Consider the following 23844-nt stretch of genomic DNA (forward strand, 5'->3'; position numbering starts at 1 on the left):
TGCAGTTTCTTATTGTGTCTACACTGTCTATAAAATAATAAATAGCAAACCCAAATAACCTCTGCCAGTAGGGCAGAATATCCAGTTTTCTCTGGAGATGCAGCTTAGAAATGTTTACTAATGGTCTTCCCCACTATTTGTCACACAAAAGACACGTAGCAGAAATCTTGGAGGGTCATTGAGCATGAAAATAACTCCTGAGAACAGCAAATACTCCATTAAGGTTTCTAACGCAAAAAGAAAACAAACCTGCCAGAAACAACAACAGATCCTCAATTCTAGGAAAGAGTTGTTTCCCAGGAGATGTTCTGACATTTGCCAGTGCTTGTTTTCCCAGCAATTCACGACATTGTTATGACTTTTGTCCTGCTCTCACTTTTTTCTCCAGGAATACAACCTGAGTTTGGAATCCTGACCCTTTGAACCATAAATGTAGCCCTGTAGATGTGGCTTTTGAGCCACCATTGCAAGGGATGTGTCCTACAAAGCATCTTTCTGGCCCAGTGCTTTCCCAGAACCAGGCAGAAAGTTTGTAACAAGAATTTTCCCTTTCTTCTACCCCTCTCTGCTTTGGGAAAGAGGGGGAAAAGAGTGAAAATGCATATAAATGCCTTGTTCTCCTGCCAGAAGGGAGTGGGACAAAGGAGCAGCTGCTGAAGCCTCAGTGGCTGCTGTCAGTGAGGGGTTACCTGCCAAGCAATGAGATCTTTGAGTCTATTCAGCTTTTCTTGATCCTCTGGATGGTCTCTGGAATATTCTTCTGTAAAGAAAGCCTTAGACAAAAAAATAAAAAAACATTCAGTCCATCATTTTGAGAGGTAAAGAAATCAGAGTCAGTCACTGACTGGTGATCACAGTATTTGCCATCAAATAAGAGGGACACATCCATGCTCCTTGGTTAGATGATGCTCATGATAATTCCTCTCTCAGCTGGAACTGAGGTGCTCTACTTTGTTAAAATGTTGTTTGGTCTTTATCCAGCATTTCTGAGCTTGAGACTCTTATTATGAAATTTGATTATTGTTTCTTTTACTAAGCTTACAGTGAAATGAAAAAGGCACAGATTTGGAGTATCAGGATTTACATCAACTAATACTGAGCTGCAGTTACTCTGGTTTGCTTTCAAGTCAGAGGTGAGCAGGAGATGAGGATTAGAGGATCTGTTAATTGATGGAGTTATGGCTCTGCTATTCCCCAACCCCCTTGCACTGCCACTATAACAAGGATGTAGGAGGATTATGAAGGGATATATCTGAATATGTTCTCTGCATTGACCCAAAAGCTCTTACCTTCTCATATTTAGCAAAGCCACCCATAACAGCTGGATCAACAATTCCATTCAGGAGCATGGAAAGTGGATTGATGGGGAGGTTCTCATCACTCTGGTATTGGTTGATCATCATCAGAATTTTTTCATTTGTCATGGACATGGTCTCAATTGCATTCTCCAAAGGACTGATTAGATTCTGCAAAGAAACAGAAGGCTTCTAATGTTCAGAGAGAGATAAAAAGCTCATTCTGGTTTTATAAAACTCCAGGTGTGTGAACAACAATTCAGCAAACCAACCCAGACTTGCTCAGTTCTCTTAGAACTTGATCCTGAGACTAGACATCACACATAAATTATATTGATCCAATGAGCAGAAAGACAAAGCATAAGTAATAACAGCTTTGTCTGTATAAAAAGAAGTAATTGTGTGACAGTTTTGCAAACCATTCTGTTCATGAGGATTCAATAGATCCCTTTTTGTGGGCTCTCAGCATGTGGATACACACCTGTGTGGTGGAGACAACCTCGAACCACCTCAGGATCCCGGGGAGTTTGTAGGCTGTAACAAAGGATGTTCTCTCAATCCACATGGACTGTGGGACAAACAGAGCAGGAGAAAATCACACTTCAGGGTTTCAGCTTCAATCTTTACTGCCTTCTGAGATGTCCCAGTGAAATGAATGCAGATGGAAAATGTGCATATTTTTGCATAAAAAGACACTGAAAATTTAATCTAGCACAGCAACTTGCACAAATAAGTTTTCTGATTTCAGATTAGGTCATCCTCAGGCACAAAGCCTGCACAAAGCAGAGCAGAAAGAAAATTACCCTTGAATATTTTAGTATCTATTGCTATTTTTGCTATTACAGATGGAATGGCTGTGACTAAATGACCTGCTCTTGCCTCTATCCGGATTATACTTCCTCTCTCCACATTCAAAAGGTATTTCTGCAATTAAAAGCAGTAACAGCCCAATTATTTCTGCAAGTAAAATCAGTAATAGCCCAGTAACCACCTGCCAGCATTCTGACCTTTTCAGTTCCTTCCATTTTCCTTTTCTGAACAAGACTGGCTGTTGGTATTTTAAAAGAGTTTAGAATAACCATTACTTCATTATTTTACCAGCACCAGCTCCTGTGATCTGCCAGCACTGAGAAATATGGTCACAAATGCAGTGAATCCTCAGGTTACCCCAATCCCACCTGCACACTGTCTGTTGTCATCAGCAATGAAAACATCAACGATTCAGTTTTTGTAAAACCATTTCAAGGTATATTCTTGATGGGTTCCAAACCCTCTGGTTGCCACAGGAAGCCAATTCTTGACAGCACAGGGCAGTTCTGGGCTGTCAGGGTCGTGTTGGTGTCTGAAGCTTTGATTTAACAGCAAGAAACTCCTTTACATGGGAGTGTTGACACTGATAATCAGCACACACAGAACTGAAATTGTACATTTTGCCTTTTCCCATCAGTTTGCCACAGCCTGAGCCATAAAGATTGGAAGGCTTGTGCTTTTCAGAGCAAACTATAAAATATCAGATACCAAAACAACACAAATCAGATACCTGCAAAATGGAAATAGAGACACTTCCCACATTTTTATGCATGACACTGAGGAGTAACTTATGGTGGTGCAGATTTCTCCAAATATTTGAAAAACTAAGATTATTCCTCAGCATTTCACCAGTAGGAATGGGAGGAAAAATGGCACAGGCAGTTCTCTGGTCTGTCAGGATCTCACAGGACTGATGAAAGCAGACAACACACACCTCATTGCCAAGCTGGCAGCTGATAAAAGTGTTGTAAACTAAAAGCAGCAAAGCATTTGAGATTTATTTACATGTCACCTTGTTTCATAATGAAAATCAGTACCAGAAAATGTTACTGCTTAACAGAAACAAGCTGAATGTGCTCAAGTACATAATGTTTACCTGCAGTTGCAACAGGGGGGTATCATTAGACACACAGGAGTTAGGCTGAAATACAGAAGTCTTGATTTTTTTTATTTTTTTTTAAATTTTTTTAAACCAGATCCTAAAGTCAGGGTGTCTATAATGAGTAATCTGGGCCTAAGAAAATATCTAGGACCAAACCTGACCCACAGTTAGCAGAACTACATCCATCACCTTGTCACTAATTTACTCACAGCAAATTCATTTTCAGGGTCCACAGATCCTTTTCTGACTGGTCTGGAGTAGTGAAACCTCTGCACGTTGTTGGACTTGTAAAAACTGTAAGATTTGAAAGAAGACTTTTTTAAAACACAGAGCACAGAGATTAATGGATCTTGTCATCACAGTGAAATATTTCTTTTTGAGTCAGTTGAATTTTTAATTAAAAGCAAGTTTACTGCTCAGGAAAAAAAGTGTTTTACTGGAAACTCAGGAGGCAACTACTTTATCTATAAATCAGGGGCAACACACAGTATTTTGCAAGTATTAAACTTCAGCTCAGGAGTGGGTATATTTTCCAGGTGAAAAAACCTCCAGAACTTGCAGATTAATGTTCAAACCCACAGAAGAAGAACTAGAAGAGATTTTTGCTCTCCTGAACTCTTGCTGTGCCACAGGCCCTCCTGCTGCCTTATCATGAAGAGTATTTTGTCCCAAATAACTGACTGAACAGAGCAGGTATTTCCCCCTGGACTGCAACACAAGTGTTTTTTCATTCATGGCACCTGCCAAATCTTGTCTACCAATTCTGCTCAAAATGCAGAACAACAGTCATTCAATACATTAAACAACTGAAGCCATTAATTACAATGCCTTGTGATAGATAAGAAAATGTATAGAAGCACTTGCAGAGGGGGCCACCAATGTAAATAATCAATGGCAGAGTCCTGTTATGGTCTGTTCTATTCAGCTAATGAGTCATTCTCCATCACTGAGAGCACAAATTTCCACTACACTTGTAACCACTTGGCTTTTACCACTGGCTGATTTGGAAGAACAGGGACTGCAGAGTTTTGACTGTCCACAGAAAAATCTCACCTTTGGTTTTTGGTTTCTCTTTTAAAGATGAATTAAATTTAAAGCCCTTTGAAGTAGAAACTAATTTTGCAGACAAAACAGAAAGTCTTACAGTAAAACTGAGCCATATTTTGGAAGCCCAGAGAAGCAAACAAATGGAGAAGCCCCAAAGAGCTGAGCTAAGCAAGCCATGGTGTGTTAGTTCACAGGAAACTATGATTTGTGCTCCAGACTGCTGGGATTATCTTCATCAGCAAAGAAAGAAGCTGGAAAATACTGCCACACTGAGCCACAGCACTTCCTACAGCTCCAGCTGAAAGGACAGATATTTTGAGGCTCTTTGATAGAATAAATGCACTGCCATCAACTAATGTAACTAACAGTTCAGTACCCAATAAAGGCCACTCATAAAAGTAACTCTCTAAGACCAGATGGAATCAGCAGTTTGGTTGAATTCTGCAGCTGAGACAAACCATTACAAAACCTCCCATCTGAGCAGAGATTGTACTTTAAGTGGAGCCCTTCACTCCATAAAGCAGATACTGTTCAAGGTGTGGCTGCCACCACAGGACCACATTTCCAATCTGTCTTTCAGTTACTGATTTAAAAATCAATTAAATTGAAATTTGAACCACAGTTTGTTGTGAGCTCTTTTTTGAGGGGGGTGTGGGGTGTGTGTTTGTTTTTAATTCCTGCAGCACAAGAGCTGTGCTTGGATCTGCTGCATTTACTTTAGGGTTTGTGAGGAGGTGATCCTGATTTTTTCACTGTGTGTCATTTGCAAGTAAAGATTCTGTGGAGAAGATGCAGACAAAGGTTTCAGCTGGTTTGGATGCAGCTGTCAGCCAGTTCTCTGAGTACTTTGGACAATTCATTTCCTTTATTTCTTTACAAAAGCTTGGCCACAGCACCGGTGGAAACCATTTTGCCACCATGTATTTTGCTCTTGGCAAGACAAGCCATGACAAGGTTCTGCTGTGCAAGAGCCTTCAACTCAACCACTCCCACAGTGCCAGGGACCTCTGAGAGCCCTCTCTCCATCCCTTGTCCAAGCAGCTGTGGTGAAAACCCAGTAACTTCATCCCAAAGCACAGATTCCACCTCCCTGCCCTGGAACCATAAGGTATTTCTTCAGCTGTAGGTGGGTAGATGCTCCTTCAGGGAATTCCTGGGGAATCTGGGTGGGTTGGACAGAGCTCTGAGCAGCCTGGTCTGCTGAAGGCGCCCCTGCTCATTGCAGGGGGTTGGACTAAATGGCCTCTGAATCACAGACTCGCAGACTGTTCTGAGCTGGAAGGGACCCACAAGGGTCATCGAGTCCAACTCTCAAGTCAGTGGCCCACACAGGGGATTGAAAGGTCCCTTCCCACACAAACGATTCTATGAATACACAACTCAGTAAATCAGGACAATAAAAACTCTAAGATTCATTTTAAAACGACTGAGATCACAAAATAATGGCTGTCAGTGTAGGAATATGTACTGATTGTCACTTTAGTTTTTATTACAGAGACCCACTTACTTTATAATTTGGTCAGGCACTGCCTTATTTTTGAATCTGGGCTGCTCCTCCAGGACTGGCTGCACTGTGAAGCACTGGATGTCTGGAATTGTGGGAGTTAAGGACATGTTATTAACTGTCAGTTGAAATGCTGGAGGCTGCAGGCAAAACAAAAATGATAATAATAAAAAAGTACATTTTGTGATGAAAATCTGCAGCGTTCAGGGTTTCATTTGTGGAGTTTCCTTGGCCAAAAAAGGAAAAATCTGCCAGTAGTAACCAGTGAATATTTATTAATATTAATTTTGAACCACATATTTGTATTATTTACTGAGCTTGACTATCTGCAGCTGAATTTATCATGCTGACTCATCCATTAAATTTTAAAGCCCAGCCAAATTACAGAAATAACATCAAGAACATGTGATGTTAACAGTTTCACTGTTTAGCTCTAGGCATGCATGAAGTCATGGGGCTTAACATCTCATCTCTGAAATCTGTAATGGAACAGCCCTTTTACTTGAGGTTTCCTTTTCCAATGGAAGTGCTGTTTTTCAAATCTGAATACTGAATTTGTAAGTAAATATATCTCATTCTTACAGATTTCAGTAAATTTGAGGCTCGTGCCCTCTGGGTGGTTTCTGTGGCTTTTTCTTGACTGCACAAACAGTGAGTATCTCCTGTTAGTTGCAATTAGAGGAGCAAATTCTACCTTAGGGACTGAAACATGTGATCCCAAACAACCAATTAGTTCAGACACGAGACAGACTTCATGTCCTATTTTAGACAAGGCTGTAATACTCCCACTTCAGTACCAACAGTATGAAAACCAGGCAATATTCCCTTTCTGTTCCAGAAGGTTCCACCAGAAGAGATTCAAAAGAACACGTGAAGAACATTATTTTGGAAATTAATAGAGGAAAATCAACATGTCAAAACAAATGTCTGATACAATGAGGTGATCTTATACCTGCTCAGTTAGTAATGATTTAAGGAAAAAAAGATAATCAGAATTCTAACTAAGAATAATTTAGGGCATTCTGAAAGTTGGTGAACAATTTTCATCAGCTAATTTTCCCAGGAAAATTTCTGAACATATTTCTGTTGCCAAGAAATGAAGGGGATGGCCAAGTGTGGTTCAGTCAGAGCAATGCCCAAGGAAGACAGGAATTTAATATCAAGACACAACACCTAAGAATGTGAAGTAATAGAAAACTTGCTGCTTTATACTTGGTGAATACAAGTGTGTGTCACTGGTTTTGGCATTTGAAGAAAACAAAAGTAACCCATGTATGAACTGCAGTGAATTTTCTTCCCTGAAAGAAAATTGTCCAGCCCTGGCACAGCTGCCCAGGGCAGGGGCTGAGTCACCATCCCTGCAGGGATTTAAGAGCTGTGCAGACATGGCAGGGACATGATTCGTGGTGAACAAGGATGGCTGGAGTCAGTCTTAAGGGTTTTTTCCAACCTAAATGATTCTCTGATAAACAAATCATAGAATCATAGAATCGATTGGGTTGGAAAAGACCTCCAAGATCATCAAGTCCAACCCTTGATCCAACTCCAGTCCCTTTACCAGATCATGGCACTCAGTGCCACGGCCAATCTCAGTTTCAAAACCTTCAGGGATGGGGAATCCACCCCCTCTCTGGGCAGCCCATTCCAATGCCTGAGCACTCTCTCTGTAAAGAATTTTTCCTGATCTCCAACTTCAATTTCCCCTGGCAGAGCTTGAGCCCATCGTGCCCCCTTGTCCTATTGCTGAGTGCCTGGGAGAAGAGACCAACCCCCACCTGGCCACAACTTCCCTTCAGGCAGTTCCAGACAGTGCTGAGGTCACTTCTGAGCCTCCTCTTCTCCAGGCTAAACACCCCCAGCTCCCTCAGCCTCTCCCCACAGCACTTGTGCTCCAGTCCCTTCTCCAGCCTCGTTGCTCTTCTCTGGCCCCACTCCAGCCCCTCAATCTCTTTCCTGACCTGAGGGGCCCAAAACTGAACACAACACTCAAGGTGTGGCCTCACCAGCACTGAGTCCAGGGGAAAGGGACAGACTCCTTAGAACTGGGAGAAAAAAAGGATTTGACACCTTAGGGACAAAACCACACGAAGGACACATGAGTGGAACTGCAGACAGAGCTGCCACATTAACAAACTTCCATCCTGTTTCACACAGCTGAATCCATGCTGGAAACAAGGTTTCCCCAGCCCTCTGTCCAAGGATACATTGGCCAGGAGAGTGTTTCACGTCCTCCCCCGGGGGTGCCGTGGTGTTCATCCTCTCTGCGCTGGGGAACTGGCTGAGCAGCTGCGCCTGGAAATCCTCCCTGCGCTCGTACTCCTTCCCGCGGTGGATGAACACTTTGTTCTGCAAGGGAAAAAAAGCTCCTTCCTTGTGCTGGGGGATGCTGAGGCAGGAGTTAGAGATGCTGCCTTTCAGCAGAACACACAGTTCTCTCCACATTGTGGAAGGAGGGGCACTGGTTTCTGACTCCTAATCAGCTGTAAATCCAAACACCACTTTGACCAAATGCAGCAGAGAGCCTGGTCTCAAAATTTCATTATTCAGAAAGCTGTAACAGTGAATCATAGAATCATATAATTGGGTCGGAAAGGACATCCGAGATCATCAAGTCCAACCCTTGGTCCAACTCCAGTCCCTTTACCAGATCATGGCACTCAGTGCCACAGCCAATCTGCGTTTAAAAACCTCCAGGGATGGGGAATCCACCCCCTCTCTGGGCAGCCCATTCCAATGCCTGAGCACTCTCTCTGCAAAGAAGTTTTTTCTGCTCTCCAGCTTCAATTTCCCCTGGCAGAGCTTGAGCCCATCGTGCCCCCTTGTCCTATTGCTGAGTCCCTGGGAGAAGAGACCAACCCCCACCTGGCCAGAACTTCCCTTCAGGGAGTTCCAGACAGTGCTGAGGTGAGTGGTATAATATTAACATATTTCACTATTTCCCCAATGTTTCAAAGCAGCTTTGGCCTTTAAACTTAGAAAAACAGGATCCCTTTTTGCTTTCCAAGTGTAAAGAATGTTACCCTGTCTGTTGTTGTATGGAAGAATTCTTTTTTTTAACAAGAACACACCAAATATTCAGGTTAGCTTTATTGTCTGAACTCATGCAGCCTGGGGTTAAAGCCAAGCAATAACTTTCTCAAAAATTCAAGAAATTCCAGTTGTGTATGACTTCCCAAGTTTGTCAGGTTTCTTTGAAAAACAGAACCTTTAGAGTCTTGATTTCTCTCATTGTAGTAAAAAATGGAGACAAGGAAAGAAAACAGAGTCAGTTCAGCACGGGTTGAATAAAAACAGTTCAAAGTTACCATAATTTCCCCAGGGTGGAAATCAGCATTCAAGAAAAAACTTAGAGCAATACAAGAGTGTTGGTATGAACATGCCAGCTCAGGGCATGCTGGAGACCAAAAAAGCTGCATTGCTATTTGTTTTCATGAGGAGAACGGGAAAACAAAAGAAGAAACATGAATATCACACTGAAGAAATTAATTGTGCATCCACATTTCCAATCCTGCATACAATTCTTGTCCTGCCAGCTCCTGAGCTGGGCATGGACAGTGAGGGAACCAGAATGTCACAGGTATTTCCAAGACATAAACCTGAAACTCTCATCAGCCCATGGTGAGGGCCACTAAAAACACCAGCTACGAGTGAAACTGAGTTTTGGATTCAATTTGAATACAAATTAATGACATTCTGCTGGTTTTCAACACCCTGTGTGGAGACTCAGATGAGAAATAAATGCCCAGAACAAATTACATCCTGTTGCTGCACCTGGCTCTCCTATCTGACCTTCACTGAATTATTCCAGACAGAAATTCCAGACTATTCTGAGTTGGAAGGGACCCACAAGGGTCATCGAGTCCAACTCTTCAGTCAATGGCCCACACAGGGGATTGAACCCATGACCTTGGCATTGTTACAACCAAGTTTGAACCAACTGAGCTGATCTCAGGGTCATATATCTTTAGTTTCCCCAATCAAACTAAGAAAGAACCAACATAAAAACATCTGAAAACGTTTCATGCATATTCTTACAAGCAGCAATTCAGATTTTAGCTACAGTCCTGCATCCAAGTAAAAGAAAATCCATGGAAAATCTCTCCAGAGACTCACTTGTCCTAGCAGAGTGCACCTGTATGTTTAGAAGCATGTGAAAATAGATGAAAAAAAATAAGAATTTAAACAAGTTTACCCGTAGAAACGTGGGGAATCCTTGGCCATAATACCCAACAGCAAAATAGTCTGGCTTAGGTCTCAGGATTTTCATGATGTTTTCATAGAACTTTGCTTGCTGAATCTGAAAGCAAAAGCAGCTGTAATTACTAGTGTTTGGGGGGATAACACCCAACTAAGTGTTTCAACTTTGATATTTGACCTCAGAATCAGGTTTATCCTTAATTTAGGAGTGTGAAAAGAGAAAAGCACCAAAGTCACTGATAACATTGCTGAAATAATGCATTTGGAAGAACTCCCTGCCTTAAATATTTCCTGAGGTTTGGATCAACTCAAACTTTCATCTGTTAAGGGCACACAACATGTAAAGGGCTTAGAACAGTTTCTTCCATAAAATACCAAGTGCCATTCAGGTGTTATGTCTATGAGAATGCAGCACTGCAACTTGAATGGAACTGGCATAAAGAATGTCTTTTATTTTATGATAAAAGCAGAACTTATTGGGAGCAAAAGAAGCTGTTTTTATAAACATCACTATTCAGGAACATTAAGTTTTGATTCCCATGCTTTCTTTGTGGAAGGTTCAGGGATATCTATTGAATGAGCCCTAAGGATTTGTTAAAAACCTTGCAAGGGTGGAATATTGGGTGTAGCAAAAAGAAGGTATGTGGGGGATAGGAGTCTGTTTAGATTAATTAAATTTTAATAAAAACAAATAACTGAACATTTTATCTTCTTTCAAAATCTTCTTTCCAGCCTTTGGCCCTCGTCCTAATTCCTTGTGTTATAAAACTCCCACAGTCCTGGTTAGGACAGAATTCTTCAGGATTGTCAAGATTCAAGTTGCCAAATTTTAAAGGGAAATTTAGGGCAAAAAGTTCATCCAGAGGCGTTTTCCCCCTAAATAGTGCAGAGGCCTCAAAGCTTTATTAATTTTCTTTTAAACATGGCCTTTATTTTGCTCTAAGTGCTGCTTCAAGCTACAGAAATTTCAAAACACCTCAACAAGCAGATGCCCTTGCAACTCCAACCAACAGCTCTTTACTGTTCTCAGCCACTGGATTGTTACAGTGAAACAGCAACTCTTTGACAAATACATTAAAAGTCTGTTGCAGACAACAAGCTCACAGGCAGCTCTGTCATTTGCTGGCTCAGAAGTACTAATTCTGTGACTGAATTAATTTGATGACTTGTATATAATCTTACCAGGTTTTGACTCAGAAGTTCATAGTCGAAAACCTCCTTTTCATATTGCTCTGCAAGCTCTTTGCATAAAGATATGGCTTCTTCCCACATCTGCAAGGCAACCACACATCCAAAATGTAAATGCAGTACCAACAAACAAGTTTTTAATGCATCACAGTTTAACTCCAGTTTTATTGATTATGCTCTCTTTAAAGTGCAGCCATTTATTAACTGCACATTTAGAGTGGAAGACTCAAGGCAATCATAAACTTTAGGAAAGCAGATTAATGGACAAAAATAAAAGTGGTTTATGATTCATTACAGGAAGGGATAAGTAAACCTACTTTATTCTTAGAATAAGAATCAGATACATTAAGAAGAGTAAATCACAGATGTGACAACATCCAGAACATCCCCCAGCTTGGAGCAGTGTGAGAGGGGACTGACCCCTGCCACCCCTTCACACAAACCCCAGTGCCCACCATGGCACAGGGGGTGGGCACTGCTGCACTGTAGGTCCTTCAGATACCAACAAAAAACCTGAAGCACCAAAAATTTTCTACCTTCTGAATTATAGGAAGGACTTTTTTCAGGAAGCAGAAATGAATTACCTTCCCCCTTCATACCTTTGGCTACAGCTGAACAAGACATAATGACTTAAAGGTCTTGTTGGGCCATGAGATTAATTATCCAGCACTGCAGAATTTCCCCTGCTTTCTAGTTCTTTGCTTTATTTCCAAAAATCTCAGTTCTACTGTTATTGAGCTGACAGGTACATTAATTAACAGTTGGGGGTTTTTAAAGTTGAACTAAACTGAGGTACTGAACATCAAACTACTGCATTTTAAGTTTGGAATGCAGTTCTCATTCTTCTCTGAAACAAATATGTCCATTTTGAACTGTCTGGTTTTCTTGGGGTTAAGAACTGAGTGGTCTAGAAATGGAATCTGTGTAGTCCATGTACTTTTCCTAAAGGGAAGTACATTCAACATTTTAATTGGATTCTATTAGCTCATGACAAAGATGACAATGTTTTAAAACATTAGCCCTCTTTCCTTGTGAATGTGGTTATTGAAAGATCATGTTCCTGTGGGACAGACGAGCCTTCAGGACACAGTTTTGACTCAGCCCACATTTCAGAGCAGCTTTGCCACACCAACACCTCACACAGATGAGCAGCAACTTAAGCAGCACCATCCAGAGCAGCACAGGAAGGAGGGATGTGGCAGGGGAGGTGCCATAGTTGACCCAGGTCTTTTCCTGGTAACCAGATGCAACTAAGGAGGGGCTTGTCTCCAAGGTATTCCTCACCCATTCTTTCCCCTCTCATGGGATAAGGGAGAGGAGATAGGAAGTTTAGCTCTCTTGGGTTTCCAGTGAGGGTGAAGTGCAGGGGGCTCTCAGCTGCTCTCAGTCCCTTATCAGAGCCATGCAGAAGATCAGGGAAAACACGTGAGTGAGACCCCCACGTGAGGGGTCTCCTTCTGAAGAGTCTTCCTTCTGAAGAGTAGTCAGTGAGATTGTGTTGTACGGGTTTACTGGGTGGGTGGGAGTGTCTTTTGTGCCCACTGGTTTTTTTCTTTTGTCTCTCTGTTGCCCCTGTTTTTTCCTCCTTCCCTTTTCCTTTTCCCTACTGTGGGGGCAGATTGTACACATATAATTGTAGTCATTTAGAGAATATACATATATATAAATTGACTTGGCTCAGCTTCTTTCAAGTTTTATTCCCCCTTGCCTTTTCCCTGCTAAAAGGAGTAGGGGAAGGAGAAGGGGGACAGGGCTCGAGCTGGGGGGGCCAGGGAGAAACCAGACAGGAGGAGCTCTGCAGACCTACCTTGCCTTTGTCAAAGTACTCGATGATCTTCTCATACAAGTTCTCCTTCAGGTGCCTGTAGGTCTGGGAGCACTGGAACTCTGTGGCCATGACCTGGGGCACGCACTGCTCGTCTGACCACTGGGGACAGAAGACAGCAAAGCCACAGATCCGGAGTTCAGCCTTTCACCCTCCACAAGGTCTGCTTCCCTGTGCTCTTCCAAGGGTTTGCTTTTTTCCCCCATCCACAAAGAAACTGGGAAAGGCACTGGGAATGTCCTCACTACCTCTTCAGACAAGTACTGTATTTCATGGGATAACCAGGACTACACACAACACTTTAAAAACCTGAGTTCCTTCCTACCCCCATGCAAGAACTTTAGATAATAATCTATGTGAGAAATTTAATTCATTCTATTCCAGTGATATCATCTTGAGTGGTTTGATCTTTTGTATTAAAATATTCTATATACTATTATCTTTGTTTTCAGCAATACTACAATATATGACTCTATCATTCTATGCCTCATGTATTTGTATGATCAGAAAAAATCAAAATGAAGTTTAAGCAAAATAACACTGTGGAAAGCCAGATTTATATGGTTCTGCACTAAAATAAATTCCCTAAGAAATCTCAGATTTTTGCTGAAAACATTTAAATTTCAAAGGTTCCCTTGGAATGGGAAGGCATTTTACTGACCATTTCTATTCATAATGTCAGTTATGACGAGTATAAACATTAGTTGTAGTGAAGGATAATTCCCAGCTACAAAAGGGAGCCAACATAATTTAGTAGTATGATCCCTATTATTTAAAATTAAAAATTAGATGTCCCCCTGTGACAGCTGGAAAAAACTATGTTTAATTTTCATAACTGTTATGTTTAGAATGGGAAATGGAAACCATACAATATTCTCTCTATTAAGAAAAACTATTCTTGCTACAATATTTAGTTTTAGCAATGTATGGTTTTCAACCACCTATTGAAAATGTAATTTCAACAATTACTGCTAACTTTGTATGACCTGCTGCAGTATTTTTAACTAGAATCTCCAATACTCCTATGGAAAACAGCTAATATGCAATAAATCTGAGATTAAAACAGCCACTTTAATCTATACATTTGAAAACTGTGAAAGCTTAATTGGATATTGAGTTTAGCAAATCTAACCTTGAGGAGCCAGGTGTGGAGCAGGAGGGTATATGCTGCTTCTGTGTAGTTCTCACAATCTAAATGAAGATCTCGCAGTTTATACAAATACCTGATGGAGGAAAGGCAGGGATTAGGCTGGAGGTTGACATGACTGCAATACTGAGTGTTCAGAGAGTTCTGCATAAGAGGAGATCCCACAGGTGTCCCACTGTCACTCCCCAAGGACACCGAGGGCAGTTAAAGCCCTGGGAATTTGTTCAGACCCTTCTGTGTTATTTTTAAACTGAAACTTAGGGCACAGTTGGAGGAGAAAGAGCCACTGTCCTCTGGGAAGTGCTGTCAGCTCCACCTGGAAGACTCAAGGTCTAAGACAGAGCTCTAGTCCATTATTCCTGGACTGTTACTCAAGGCAGTTGCCTTTCCTGTAACATCTCCTGCTTGCAGGTTCACATTTTCCATGTTACACAGCTGGAAGCACAGCAGATAGCACAGGGCAAAGGAGAAAATGGAGAATACCAGCCCAGAAAGAAAGCAAGTCCCTGTACAACTTGGAAAGTGGCAGAGGGAGAAGAGCTGTTCTGAGCAAAAGTGCATCCCATGCTCTGTGTTTTGGGACACAGGAGTATGTGCCAGATATCAGTCCAGCAGAAAGTGTTTTCCCCTCAGAGGGAGGGTTGTTGCCCCTCAGAGGGAGGGTTGTCCCCCTGGCCACTCTGGATCACAGCTCAAGGTTTAGCTCTGAACCACTTTCAGTGCTCATCTCTGGGATGCTCAGCTTCATCCTGCACATTTTGCAGGAGGAGAGGAAAAGCAGGAAACAGGGAGCTTTGAGGCAGCAAGATCAGAATCACAGAATTGGTAGGGTTGGAAGTGACCTCTGGAGATCATCTACTCCAACTCTCCATCAAGACAGATGACACAAGAATGTGCCCAAGTGGGTTTGGAATGTCTCCAGAGAGGGAGAACCCATGACCTCCCTGGGCAGCCTATTCCAGTGCTCTGCCAAATAATTTCTTCCTCACATTGAGAGGAAACTTCAACACCTTCAGTCTGCTGCAGCTCACATGCAAAACTCCTGGAGACAGTGAGAGGCCACATCAGCAGAAAGTGTCTCACCAGTGGCCCTGCCACGTGTGGTGCTGCACATTGAAAGAGGTGTGTGGTGAGGCCACACCTTGAGTGTTGTGTTCAGTTCTGGGCCCCTCAGTTGAGGAAAGAGATTGAGGGGCTGGAGCAGGGCCAGAGAAGAGCAACGAGGCTGGAGAAGGGACTGGAGCACAAGTGCTGTGGGGAGAGGCTGAGGGAGCTGGGGGTGTTCAGCCTGGAGAAGAGGAGGCTCAGAGGTGACCTCAGCACTGCCTAGAACTACCTGACAGGATGTTGTAGCCGGGTGGGGATTGGTCTCTTCTCTCAGGCAACCAACAGCAGGACAAGAGGGCACGGGCTTAAGCTCTGCCAGGGGAGGTTTAGGTTGGATATCAGGAAAAAATTCTTTCCAGAGAGAGGAATTGGGCATTGGAATGCCCTGCCCAGAGAAGGGGTGGATTCTCTGTCCCTGGAGGTTTTTAAGATGAGACTGGGTGTGGCACTGAGTGCCATGATCTAATAATCAAAGTGGGCTTGGATCAAGAGTTGGACCTGATGATCTCAGAGGTCTTTTCCAACCCAGTTCATTCTATGATTCTTGGTTTGGCAAATTGGGCCATTCTACAAAACCTGAATGTTTCCTCTGCCTTTCTAGATGTGTGATACACCCTCCTTCAAACCTCCAATCTAGCAGAATTTTCCTAATTTTAAACACTAAGCAATAAATGTGGAGTGATTGGATTGACTAAAAGTTAATTCTCATGGAAAAAAAAAAAGGTATTGCTGCTGAATACATATTGCAGATTCCAAATTGTTGGAGATGAAACAAACAGTGCAGGGAAGGTGCAGATGAGGCCAGGGCTGCCACAGAGTCGCTGTGGAGGGTAAAGCAACAACTGAAGGAATCCAAGCCCAGCAATAAAAGCAGAATCCACCAGGCTACATTGTTGCCCTCTCCCAAAGAGACCCAGCAGAGCTGCTGCCATACCTGATGTACATCTCCTCACGGTTGATGTCCTTGTAGAAATTCTAGGGACACAAACATTTAAAAGTTACCTCCTAATGTATTTTAATAAAACACAAGAAAAATGTAGATATAGATATGGGTGCTGAGGTTTTGCTTTTCTTGCTCATTGCACAGCGTAGAAAGCAGATTATTTATAGACTATCTGAGGTTTAAACATGGGACTACTACTTCAAATAATATTTTAATTAGTTATATGTATGTGTTATTATACATAAATACATATACTTCTCTGAGTAATGAAAGTTTTTCTGTAGGAGAAGAGGAAAATATGGTTATCTAAATGCATTAACATAATAAGCCACATGCTCTGGCTGCAGTTGATGGCCAGAAAAGCTGGCATGTATTGAGGCAGAAATGTAGAACTGTGAATGCATCACACTGTTATGGGCCCTTCTAAAGGGGCCAATTCCAGGAATAAAGCTCATTTTGTCACTATAACATGTTTGCAGGTATAAGGGTTGCTGAGGCTGTGCAAAGAGAGTGACAAGAGTTGTCTCCTGAAGAGTTGCAGGAATTCATATCACACCGAGCAGTGATTACTGAGGAACAGAGACTGTGTGAGTGCAATACTTTAAAGCTGATGAAGGGTCTTCCTCAGCTTTGAGGAATTTTCCACATGACATATCCTCATTACAAAACAGGAATAATAAAACCAACAAGGTGGCCTGAGACCAGACCAGGGATTCCAATATTCTTGGTGGCCTGAGACCAGACCAGAGATTCCAATATTCTTGGTGGCCTGAGACCAAATCAGAGATTCCAATATTTTTGATGGCCTGGGACCAGATCAGAGATTCTAAACTTCTTGGTGGCCTGGGACCAGATCAGAGATTCCAAACTTCTTGGTGGCCTGGGACCAGATCAGAGATTCCAAACTTCTTGGTGGCCTGGGACCAGATCAGAAATTCTAAACTTCTTGGTGGCCTGGGACCAGATCAGAGATTCCAAACTTCTTGGTGGCCTGGGACCAGATCAGAAATTCTAAACTTCTTGGTGGCCTGGGACCAGATCAGAGATTCCAAACTTCTTGGTGGCCTGGGACCAGATCAGAGATTCCAAACTACTTGGCACCTCCCTGCAAGTGTACCAAGGTTTCTTCCCCACATTTAAAAACCCATAACTGTTGAGTTGCTGGAGCAGCAGGAGGGTGAATCCCTCATACACAACTTGAGGCTGGCAAAAGCCCACTGGCATGGAAAGCCTGGCAAAAGGTACAGTAAAATTCCTTATTCACCCACAGAATCAAACTGGATGAAACATAAAGGCCAAACTAACGAAGTGAGGGGATGTTGCTTTCAGACTGTGGGAATAGATGCAAAAAGCTCCTGTTTCAGGATTTATATCACTGCTGGGTGTTGTAAGCACTCCTGCCCCCAGGAGATTCCCCTCCACCTTCAGCAGATGGATCCCAAAGCCCCTGCCCTGCCCCAGGGTGGTACCAGCAGGTTGACGGTGCAGCTCATGCGGTTGTCCTTGCTCTCGTCGCTCATCACGGCCCTGTAGTCCAGCAGCTTCTCCAGGAGGCCTTTGATGAGGCTCACAAACCTTTTCACCGAGTCACAAATGCCAGGGTGCTCGTGGGCACAGTCTGTGAGGCTGCAAACACAACACAGGTGGGTATGATTCTGGGAAAATCTGTGACCTGTCAGCGGAAAAACTGTTTGGACCTGAAGGTGAAGACAGAATTAGGGTTAAATCAACTGCAGAATGCACTGGAAATTCCCTTTGTGAGACAGCAATTTAGATATCCAGAAGACAGGTGGCATAGTAATCAAATTTTAAAAAAGAGAAACATTTAATTTTCCTGTCTGAAAATGACTCTGAATTCAATGAAAATGACTCTGAATTCAAGGGAATGCCCAGAACCTCAGGCTGGAGCAACCTGTGCCTCTGTTATCCCCAACTGCAGCCTCTGGAATGCCACACCACTGCCATAAACCATATCACAAAATATGCCAATAAACAGTGCACCTTCCCCTCCTCAACATAAAATGCAACAAGGTTTTCTTTCTTTTTGTACTGTTACATGTGAGTAGAAAGTTCAAGCTGACAAAAATTAAAATTTTAGGTCTAAAGAGGCATTTGCAGATTATTTATAGAATATCTATAGACTATTTATAGACTTTTTAGAGATTATTTATAAACTATTTATAGACAAGGCCTCACCAAAGTAATTTGTCCTTGAAAAACATGGAAAACCAAAGAACCAACTTTCTGCAGATTGAAAAGAGCAGCTCCATCTCTTTTGATAAAAATACAGGAAAAAGAATTTTATACAATGGCCTCATGAGATTCAATTTGCACTAACAAAACATTAACACACACTGTTTCTATAAAGTGCTGAAGTGATTTAGGAGTAGATATTCCAATTCATCATCAGAGCTTTGTTTTCAAAGTTTAACTATTTAAACATCATGAAGTGATCAACAGCATCTCATTAAGGATTGTTTTCTTTCTTTGCTTAAGAGCTTGTTGCCTCTACTCAACAGTCTGATTTTCCACTGGGATTCTCTGTGTTAAACTGCGTGATACAAACATTTTCACACCAATATTATAAATGCATTGGATCTGGCAGAGATGCAGCTGATTCTCCCCAACACAGCCCTGCTGTATTGGGAGCTGGGAAGGTTCTGACCTCTCAGTGCTCGGTTATCAGTTGTGCTCTACATCATTGTTTTCAAGACACTCAGCTAAAAAATTAAAATATTATTAGTATTTAAGCACAGTATTTTTAAACAAATCACTATAAATTGTGATGTTTTAATTAACTGCAAAAATATTTTTTTACTCCTCATAATTCTTTAAACCTTCTTCAGAAAATACTTAGTCATGTTAACTTTACTTGGAAAGAAATCCTGGGAACTCTGGCCTGGAATGGAGGCTCTGAAAGGAGCCAGGCTCAAGTTCCACCTCAAGCAAAGGAAAACCAGCACCTAATGTTTATTCCTCAGATTGTCCAGCTCCAATGGAATCACTTTGCAGGGACAGAGGGAGTGTGCACAAGGGTGTCTGAAAGAACATGTGTATTGTGCAAGATGTGATGGGCAGAGGCCAACAGAGAGACCAGAACACTTTCATTGCTGTTGTCTGACTAGTCTGAAACAGCAGCTGAAATATTTAAATAAATAACAGAAACATGGCTTAGAACATTAAATACATTGCAAACTGAAGGGGCCGAGAGCTGACAACTTACAGAAAAAGCTGGAGCATGTTAAATGGTATTGGTGGAAAGCAAAGGCAGAAAGCCTCAGGACCACAGAGGGACTGGAATATTATACAGGAAAAATGGTGTCAGTTTACATATATGAGCATCAGAAAGAGGGTGAGGCACTAACAGAGTCACCATTCCAGTGACTATTAGGATTTTTTACCATGGGCTTCTTTGGAGTGACAGCAAACAGGGAGACCCCTGTCCATCACCTGACATCATGTTTCTTTCCACTACAAGTAGGAAAACATTGACATAACCCATAAGCTATTGCTGGATCTCACCCAGGACACAGTACATAACTCTAGTCACTAAAGGAAGATGGACTGGAATGTACAGAAAGGAGAACTACAAAAGCAACAAGAGAGAGCAATACCTGTCTCTCAAGGGAAGATTTAAAAAGTTGTATTGCTCAGCTTTATACAATAATCCCAATAAAAAGGACCATAAAGCTTCAGAAGAAAATTTTACCCCTCCAGGAGGGAGCAAAAAAACTTTGAATTTTTAAACAGAGTTTGAGAAAAAATAGAAGATTTAAAACAAATAATATTTTCAATAAAGATCAAGAATACAACTGCATAACATGGACCACTGCAACGATGGGGGACCTGGAGAGCTGCCAGATGTTATTTTCTGTTGTGCCTATATTAGCAACTAAAACATGCCAGAATTCATTTTCTGAGCCTGAGGACAAGTGGCACGGCCCAACAGAGCTACATTCTCCTGCATTTCCCAAAGCAGAGCAGCCTTGTGTGCTCTGCCTACTGCAAACAGCCTATTCCATATTGTCCCACCTCCCCCTTGGGTGTCCAGGACAGCACTCACCAGCATAGGTCAGACCATGGGCCACGCTGACAGGAGCAGGGACAAATGCAAGGCAGCACTTCATTAAACTTCTGCTGAAACTGTTTAGTTTACTGGGCATTGGCAAGTTCCCAGCAAGCCACCAGTGTGGGAGAACATTGGTTGTAGAAGTGACCATCAGCACACCTGACAGTCACTGACTGCTGCTAAATATCTGTATCAGGTGGCACTGGAACTGTGCAGGAATGCAGAGTCATAGGAAATCAGTACACAGTCATAGGAAGTCAGTACAGAGTCAGAGGAAATCAGCACACAGTCATGGGGAATCAGCTGAGAGTCAATCAGCAGGCAGTCATAGGAAATCAGCAGAGTCAGAGGAAATCAGCACACAGTCATAGGAAATCAGCAGAGTCATAGGAAATCAGCACAGTCATAGGAAATCAGCACACAGTCATGGGGAATCAGCTGAGAGTCAATCAGCAGGGAGTCATAGGAAATCAGCAGGGAGTCAGAGGGAATCAACAGGCAGTCATAGGAAATCAGCAGAGTCAGAGGGAATCAGCCCAGTCAGAGGAAATCAGAAGAGTCATAGGAAATCAGCACAGTCATAGGAAATCAGCAGTCAGAGGGAATCAGCACACAGTCATAGGAAATCAGCACAGTCATAGGAAATCAGCACAGTCATAGGACATCAGCAGTCAGAGGGAATCAGCACACAGTCATAGGGAATCAGCACAGTCATAGGAAATCAGCACAGTCACAGGAAATCAGCAGTCAGAGGGAATCAGCACACAGTCATAGGGAATCAGCAGTCATAGGGAATCAGCAGAGAGTCATAGGGAATCAGCACAGTCACAGGGAATCAGCACAGTCATAGGGAATCAGCACACAGTCATAGGAAATCAGCACAGTCATAGGAAATCAGCAGTCATAGGGAATCAGCAGAGAGTCAGAGGGAATCAGCACAGTCATAGGAAATCAGCAGTCAGAGGGAATCAGCAGAGTCATAGGGAATCAGCACAGTCATAGGGAATCAGCACACAGTCATAGGAAATCAGCACAGTCATAGGAAATCAGCAGTCAGAGGGAATCAGCAGAGTCATAGGGAATCAGCACAGTCATAGGGAATCAGCACAGTCATAGGAAATCAGCAGTCAGAGGGAATCAGCAGAGAGTCACAGGGAATCAGCAGAGAGTCATAGGGAATCAGCACAGTCATAGGGAATCAGCAGAGAGTCATAGGGAATCAGCAGTCAGAGGGAATCAGCACAGTCATAGGGAATCAGCACACAGTCATAGGGAATCAGCACAGTCATAGGAAATCAGCAGAGAGTCAGAAGAAATCAGCACACAATCATAGGAAATCAGCTGAGGAAAATAAGACCAAAGGAGTAAATGTGCAGCCCAATTTAACTGGGTCTCCATCCAGCTGGGGGCAGAGGTGTGAAACCCCTGCTTTGAAAGGTGTGAAGGCAGGAAGTTATGCTATAGCATAATGACATATTATTTAGATAACATACGAATCACTATTTGATTATACAATACAGTGGTTTTTTAAAAAGGCTTTCACTGAAAGTGGACTTTTTTCCATTGTTGGAGTACCCAAAGCTTTCATGGTTCGTCTGGTGAGGGCTGTGACTTCTGAAGGTTTGGAACAAACTAAAGCACACAAAGTCAGGGACAGATTCTCAGAGTGGGGCACAAGGACTCCACCAGTGCCCAACATGGCACACTCAACTTGCCACCAGAGAAAACACAGCTATTCTGGGAGTAAAGCTGAATAGAGGAGGGTCAAGACATGAAGGAGATGCTATATGATATAGTCTGAGGCTTTGGGATTATCAGAAATACAGAAATACTTTAATTAGACTGTAGCACTTCACAATAGTCTTATTCCAGGATAGTCACCTTATTTAAATTCAGACAATAATCTCCTGGAGTCCCAAACTAGACATGGAGAAAAGCAAGGAAAGCATTTTAAAATGCCTCCTCTTTATTAGTGTAAATAAACCCAAGAAATGCTACAAAGAAAAAAACAGGGAAAGACTAAACAGTTGGGAGAATATTTGCTTATGCTTGGAAGTTGTATATGCAAATGCAGGTTAGGTACAATTTCTTTGTAATTTAGCTGAAGCACAAAATAATGAAAACTAATGAGGAAAACAATTTTGATGAGCAAAACTACAATTCAGACAAGGTGTGCTGAAGCTGCATGATGAAAACAAGGTGCTGAGATTCTACTTTAAGTGAGGTTACCAACCTGAGAACTGGGAACAAAAAGATAAAAATATATCCTAAAAGCATTTATTCTTATGCACTACTTACATGGACTCAAACAGCTGCATGTAGTGTTCATCCCCTCGCCCTCCTTCCACCTCATGATCCAACTTCAAAATGATTTCATTTTCAAACTGATAAGGAGAGAAAAGTCAAACCACTGAGCAGCTATTCAGAGGGCAGGCACATTTCAACATGGCATCAAAACTGCACCTTTGTGTAGTTATGTCACATATTTGTACACATGGAGATGCCCAGAGAAAGCATTAGTGGAGAGCTACAGGGAAATAAAGCTCTGTTGCTTTACATCTAATTCTCTAATTATTATCAAAAGCTCTGTAAAAATGACAGAATTCATTGCTGTGCTAACACAGGAACTTTCATGTTCTTCTTTCATACAAAATTTCACACAACTGTCCTATTTGAATTATTCTGTTTCTTCTTGGAGAATTTCTGTGTAATTGAGAGCTCTGGTTGACTGGGATACAGATCCTCCTGTCAGAGAACTGGACACCTTTCACAGCTGAAAGAACCACTGTAGCATTTTATCTGCTGTAATTTCAGATGACTGTAATAGAATGTTTTTTACCTTTCATTAATATATCACCAGCAAAGGTTCAGCCCTGAGCTGAAGAAGCCAAGCCCAGGGCTATACAGAGAAAAACAGCCCTTCCCCTTAGAACACCAAGCTGGTCATGCATCTCTCCAGATGTGTCTTAGAAGGGAAAATTCCATCAGTTGTAAAGAACATGCCATCCAAAGTGAAAACTGGTTACTGCACTTCCTTCAAGCAGGTCGTGATTAAAACTCTCCACCCAGAATAATTCACTCCAAATTTTTCAAGAACAAAGGCAAAATATTCTCCATTTTTCTCCTGCATCCAACCCAGATCTACTGTGCATCCTGATCCTGCAAACTGTTCTTCACACACAGCACTGAAGTGGCTATTGCTTCTTTCCAGGAGCTGTGAAACAGCATCTCGAGCAGCCAAACTTCACTCCTCCCACAAAGAGAAAAACCTGGGGGCAGAGAATTAGCAGTGCAGATACACTCCCCTCTTCTAAAAGGGGCAGGGAGGGAGGAGAAACTTCCAACAGTTCAGATTCCTCCCAGCAAGTCAAAGCACCAAAGCCAAACCCCCAGCAGTCAGTGTGTGTGGTGCCAATGCAGCAGCAGCCAGAGGAGCTCCAAACAGAGGTGGTTAAACACATCCAGGGGGTCAGTGTGGCACGGGATCTGGGAATCCAGCTGGGAACACACCTCACCATGGCACTGCCAGGTCCCTTCTCCAGCCCAGCACCACGGACAGCACAGATTGAAATGACTGAGTAGGAGAGTCACCATACGGGACATGAATGTG

At 42.4% G+C, this 23844-nt stretch overlaps 1 protein-coding gene across 2 annotated transcripts in view; it reads right to left on the reverse strand.

Moving 5' to 3' along the window:
• Nucleotides 1–23844, reverse strand: part of DOCK2 (dedicator of cytokinesis 2) — a 184486-nt gene that overhangs the window by 13239 nt on the left and 147403 nt on the right. For both annotated transcript variants that reach the window (XM_071569841.1, XM_071569840.1), the window contains 13 exons: nucleotides 22533–22618; nucleotides 17635–17791; nucleotides 16157–16197; nucleotides 14101–14191; nucleotides 12951–13070; nucleotides 11138–11227; nucleotides 9951–10055; nucleotides 7963–8104; nucleotides 5762–5843; nucleotides 3417–3501; nucleotides 1777–1863; nucleotides 1290–1466; nucleotides 690–773 (listed from right to left, as the gene is read on the reverse strand). In XM_071569841.1, coding sequence (XP_071425942.1) covers nucleotides 690–773; nucleotides 1290–1466; nucleotides 1777–1863; nucleotides 3417–3501; nucleotides 5762–5843; nucleotides 7963–8104; nucleotides 9951–10055; nucleotides 11138–11227; nucleotides 12951–13070; nucleotides 14101–14191; nucleotides 16157–16197; nucleotides 17635–17791; nucleotides 22533–22618 — 1347 coding nt within the window. The remainder of the gene's footprint in view (nucleotides 1–689; nucleotides 774–1289; nucleotides 1467–1776; nucleotides 1864–3416; nucleotides 3502–5761; nucleotides 5844–7962; nucleotides 8105–9950; nucleotides 10056–11137; nucleotides 11228–12950; nucleotides 13071–14100; nucleotides 14192–16156; nucleotides 16198–17634; nucleotides 17792–22532; nucleotides 22619–23844) is intronic.

This window comes from Pithys albifrons, chromosome 15, assembly GCF_047495875.1.
Source record: "Pithys albifrons albifrons isolate INPA30051 chromosome 15, PitAlb_v1, whole genome shotgun sequence".
NCBI classification, from domain to species: domain Eukaryota; kingdom Metazoa; phylum Chordata; class Aves; order Passeriformes; family Thamnophilidae; genus Pithys; species Pithys albifrons.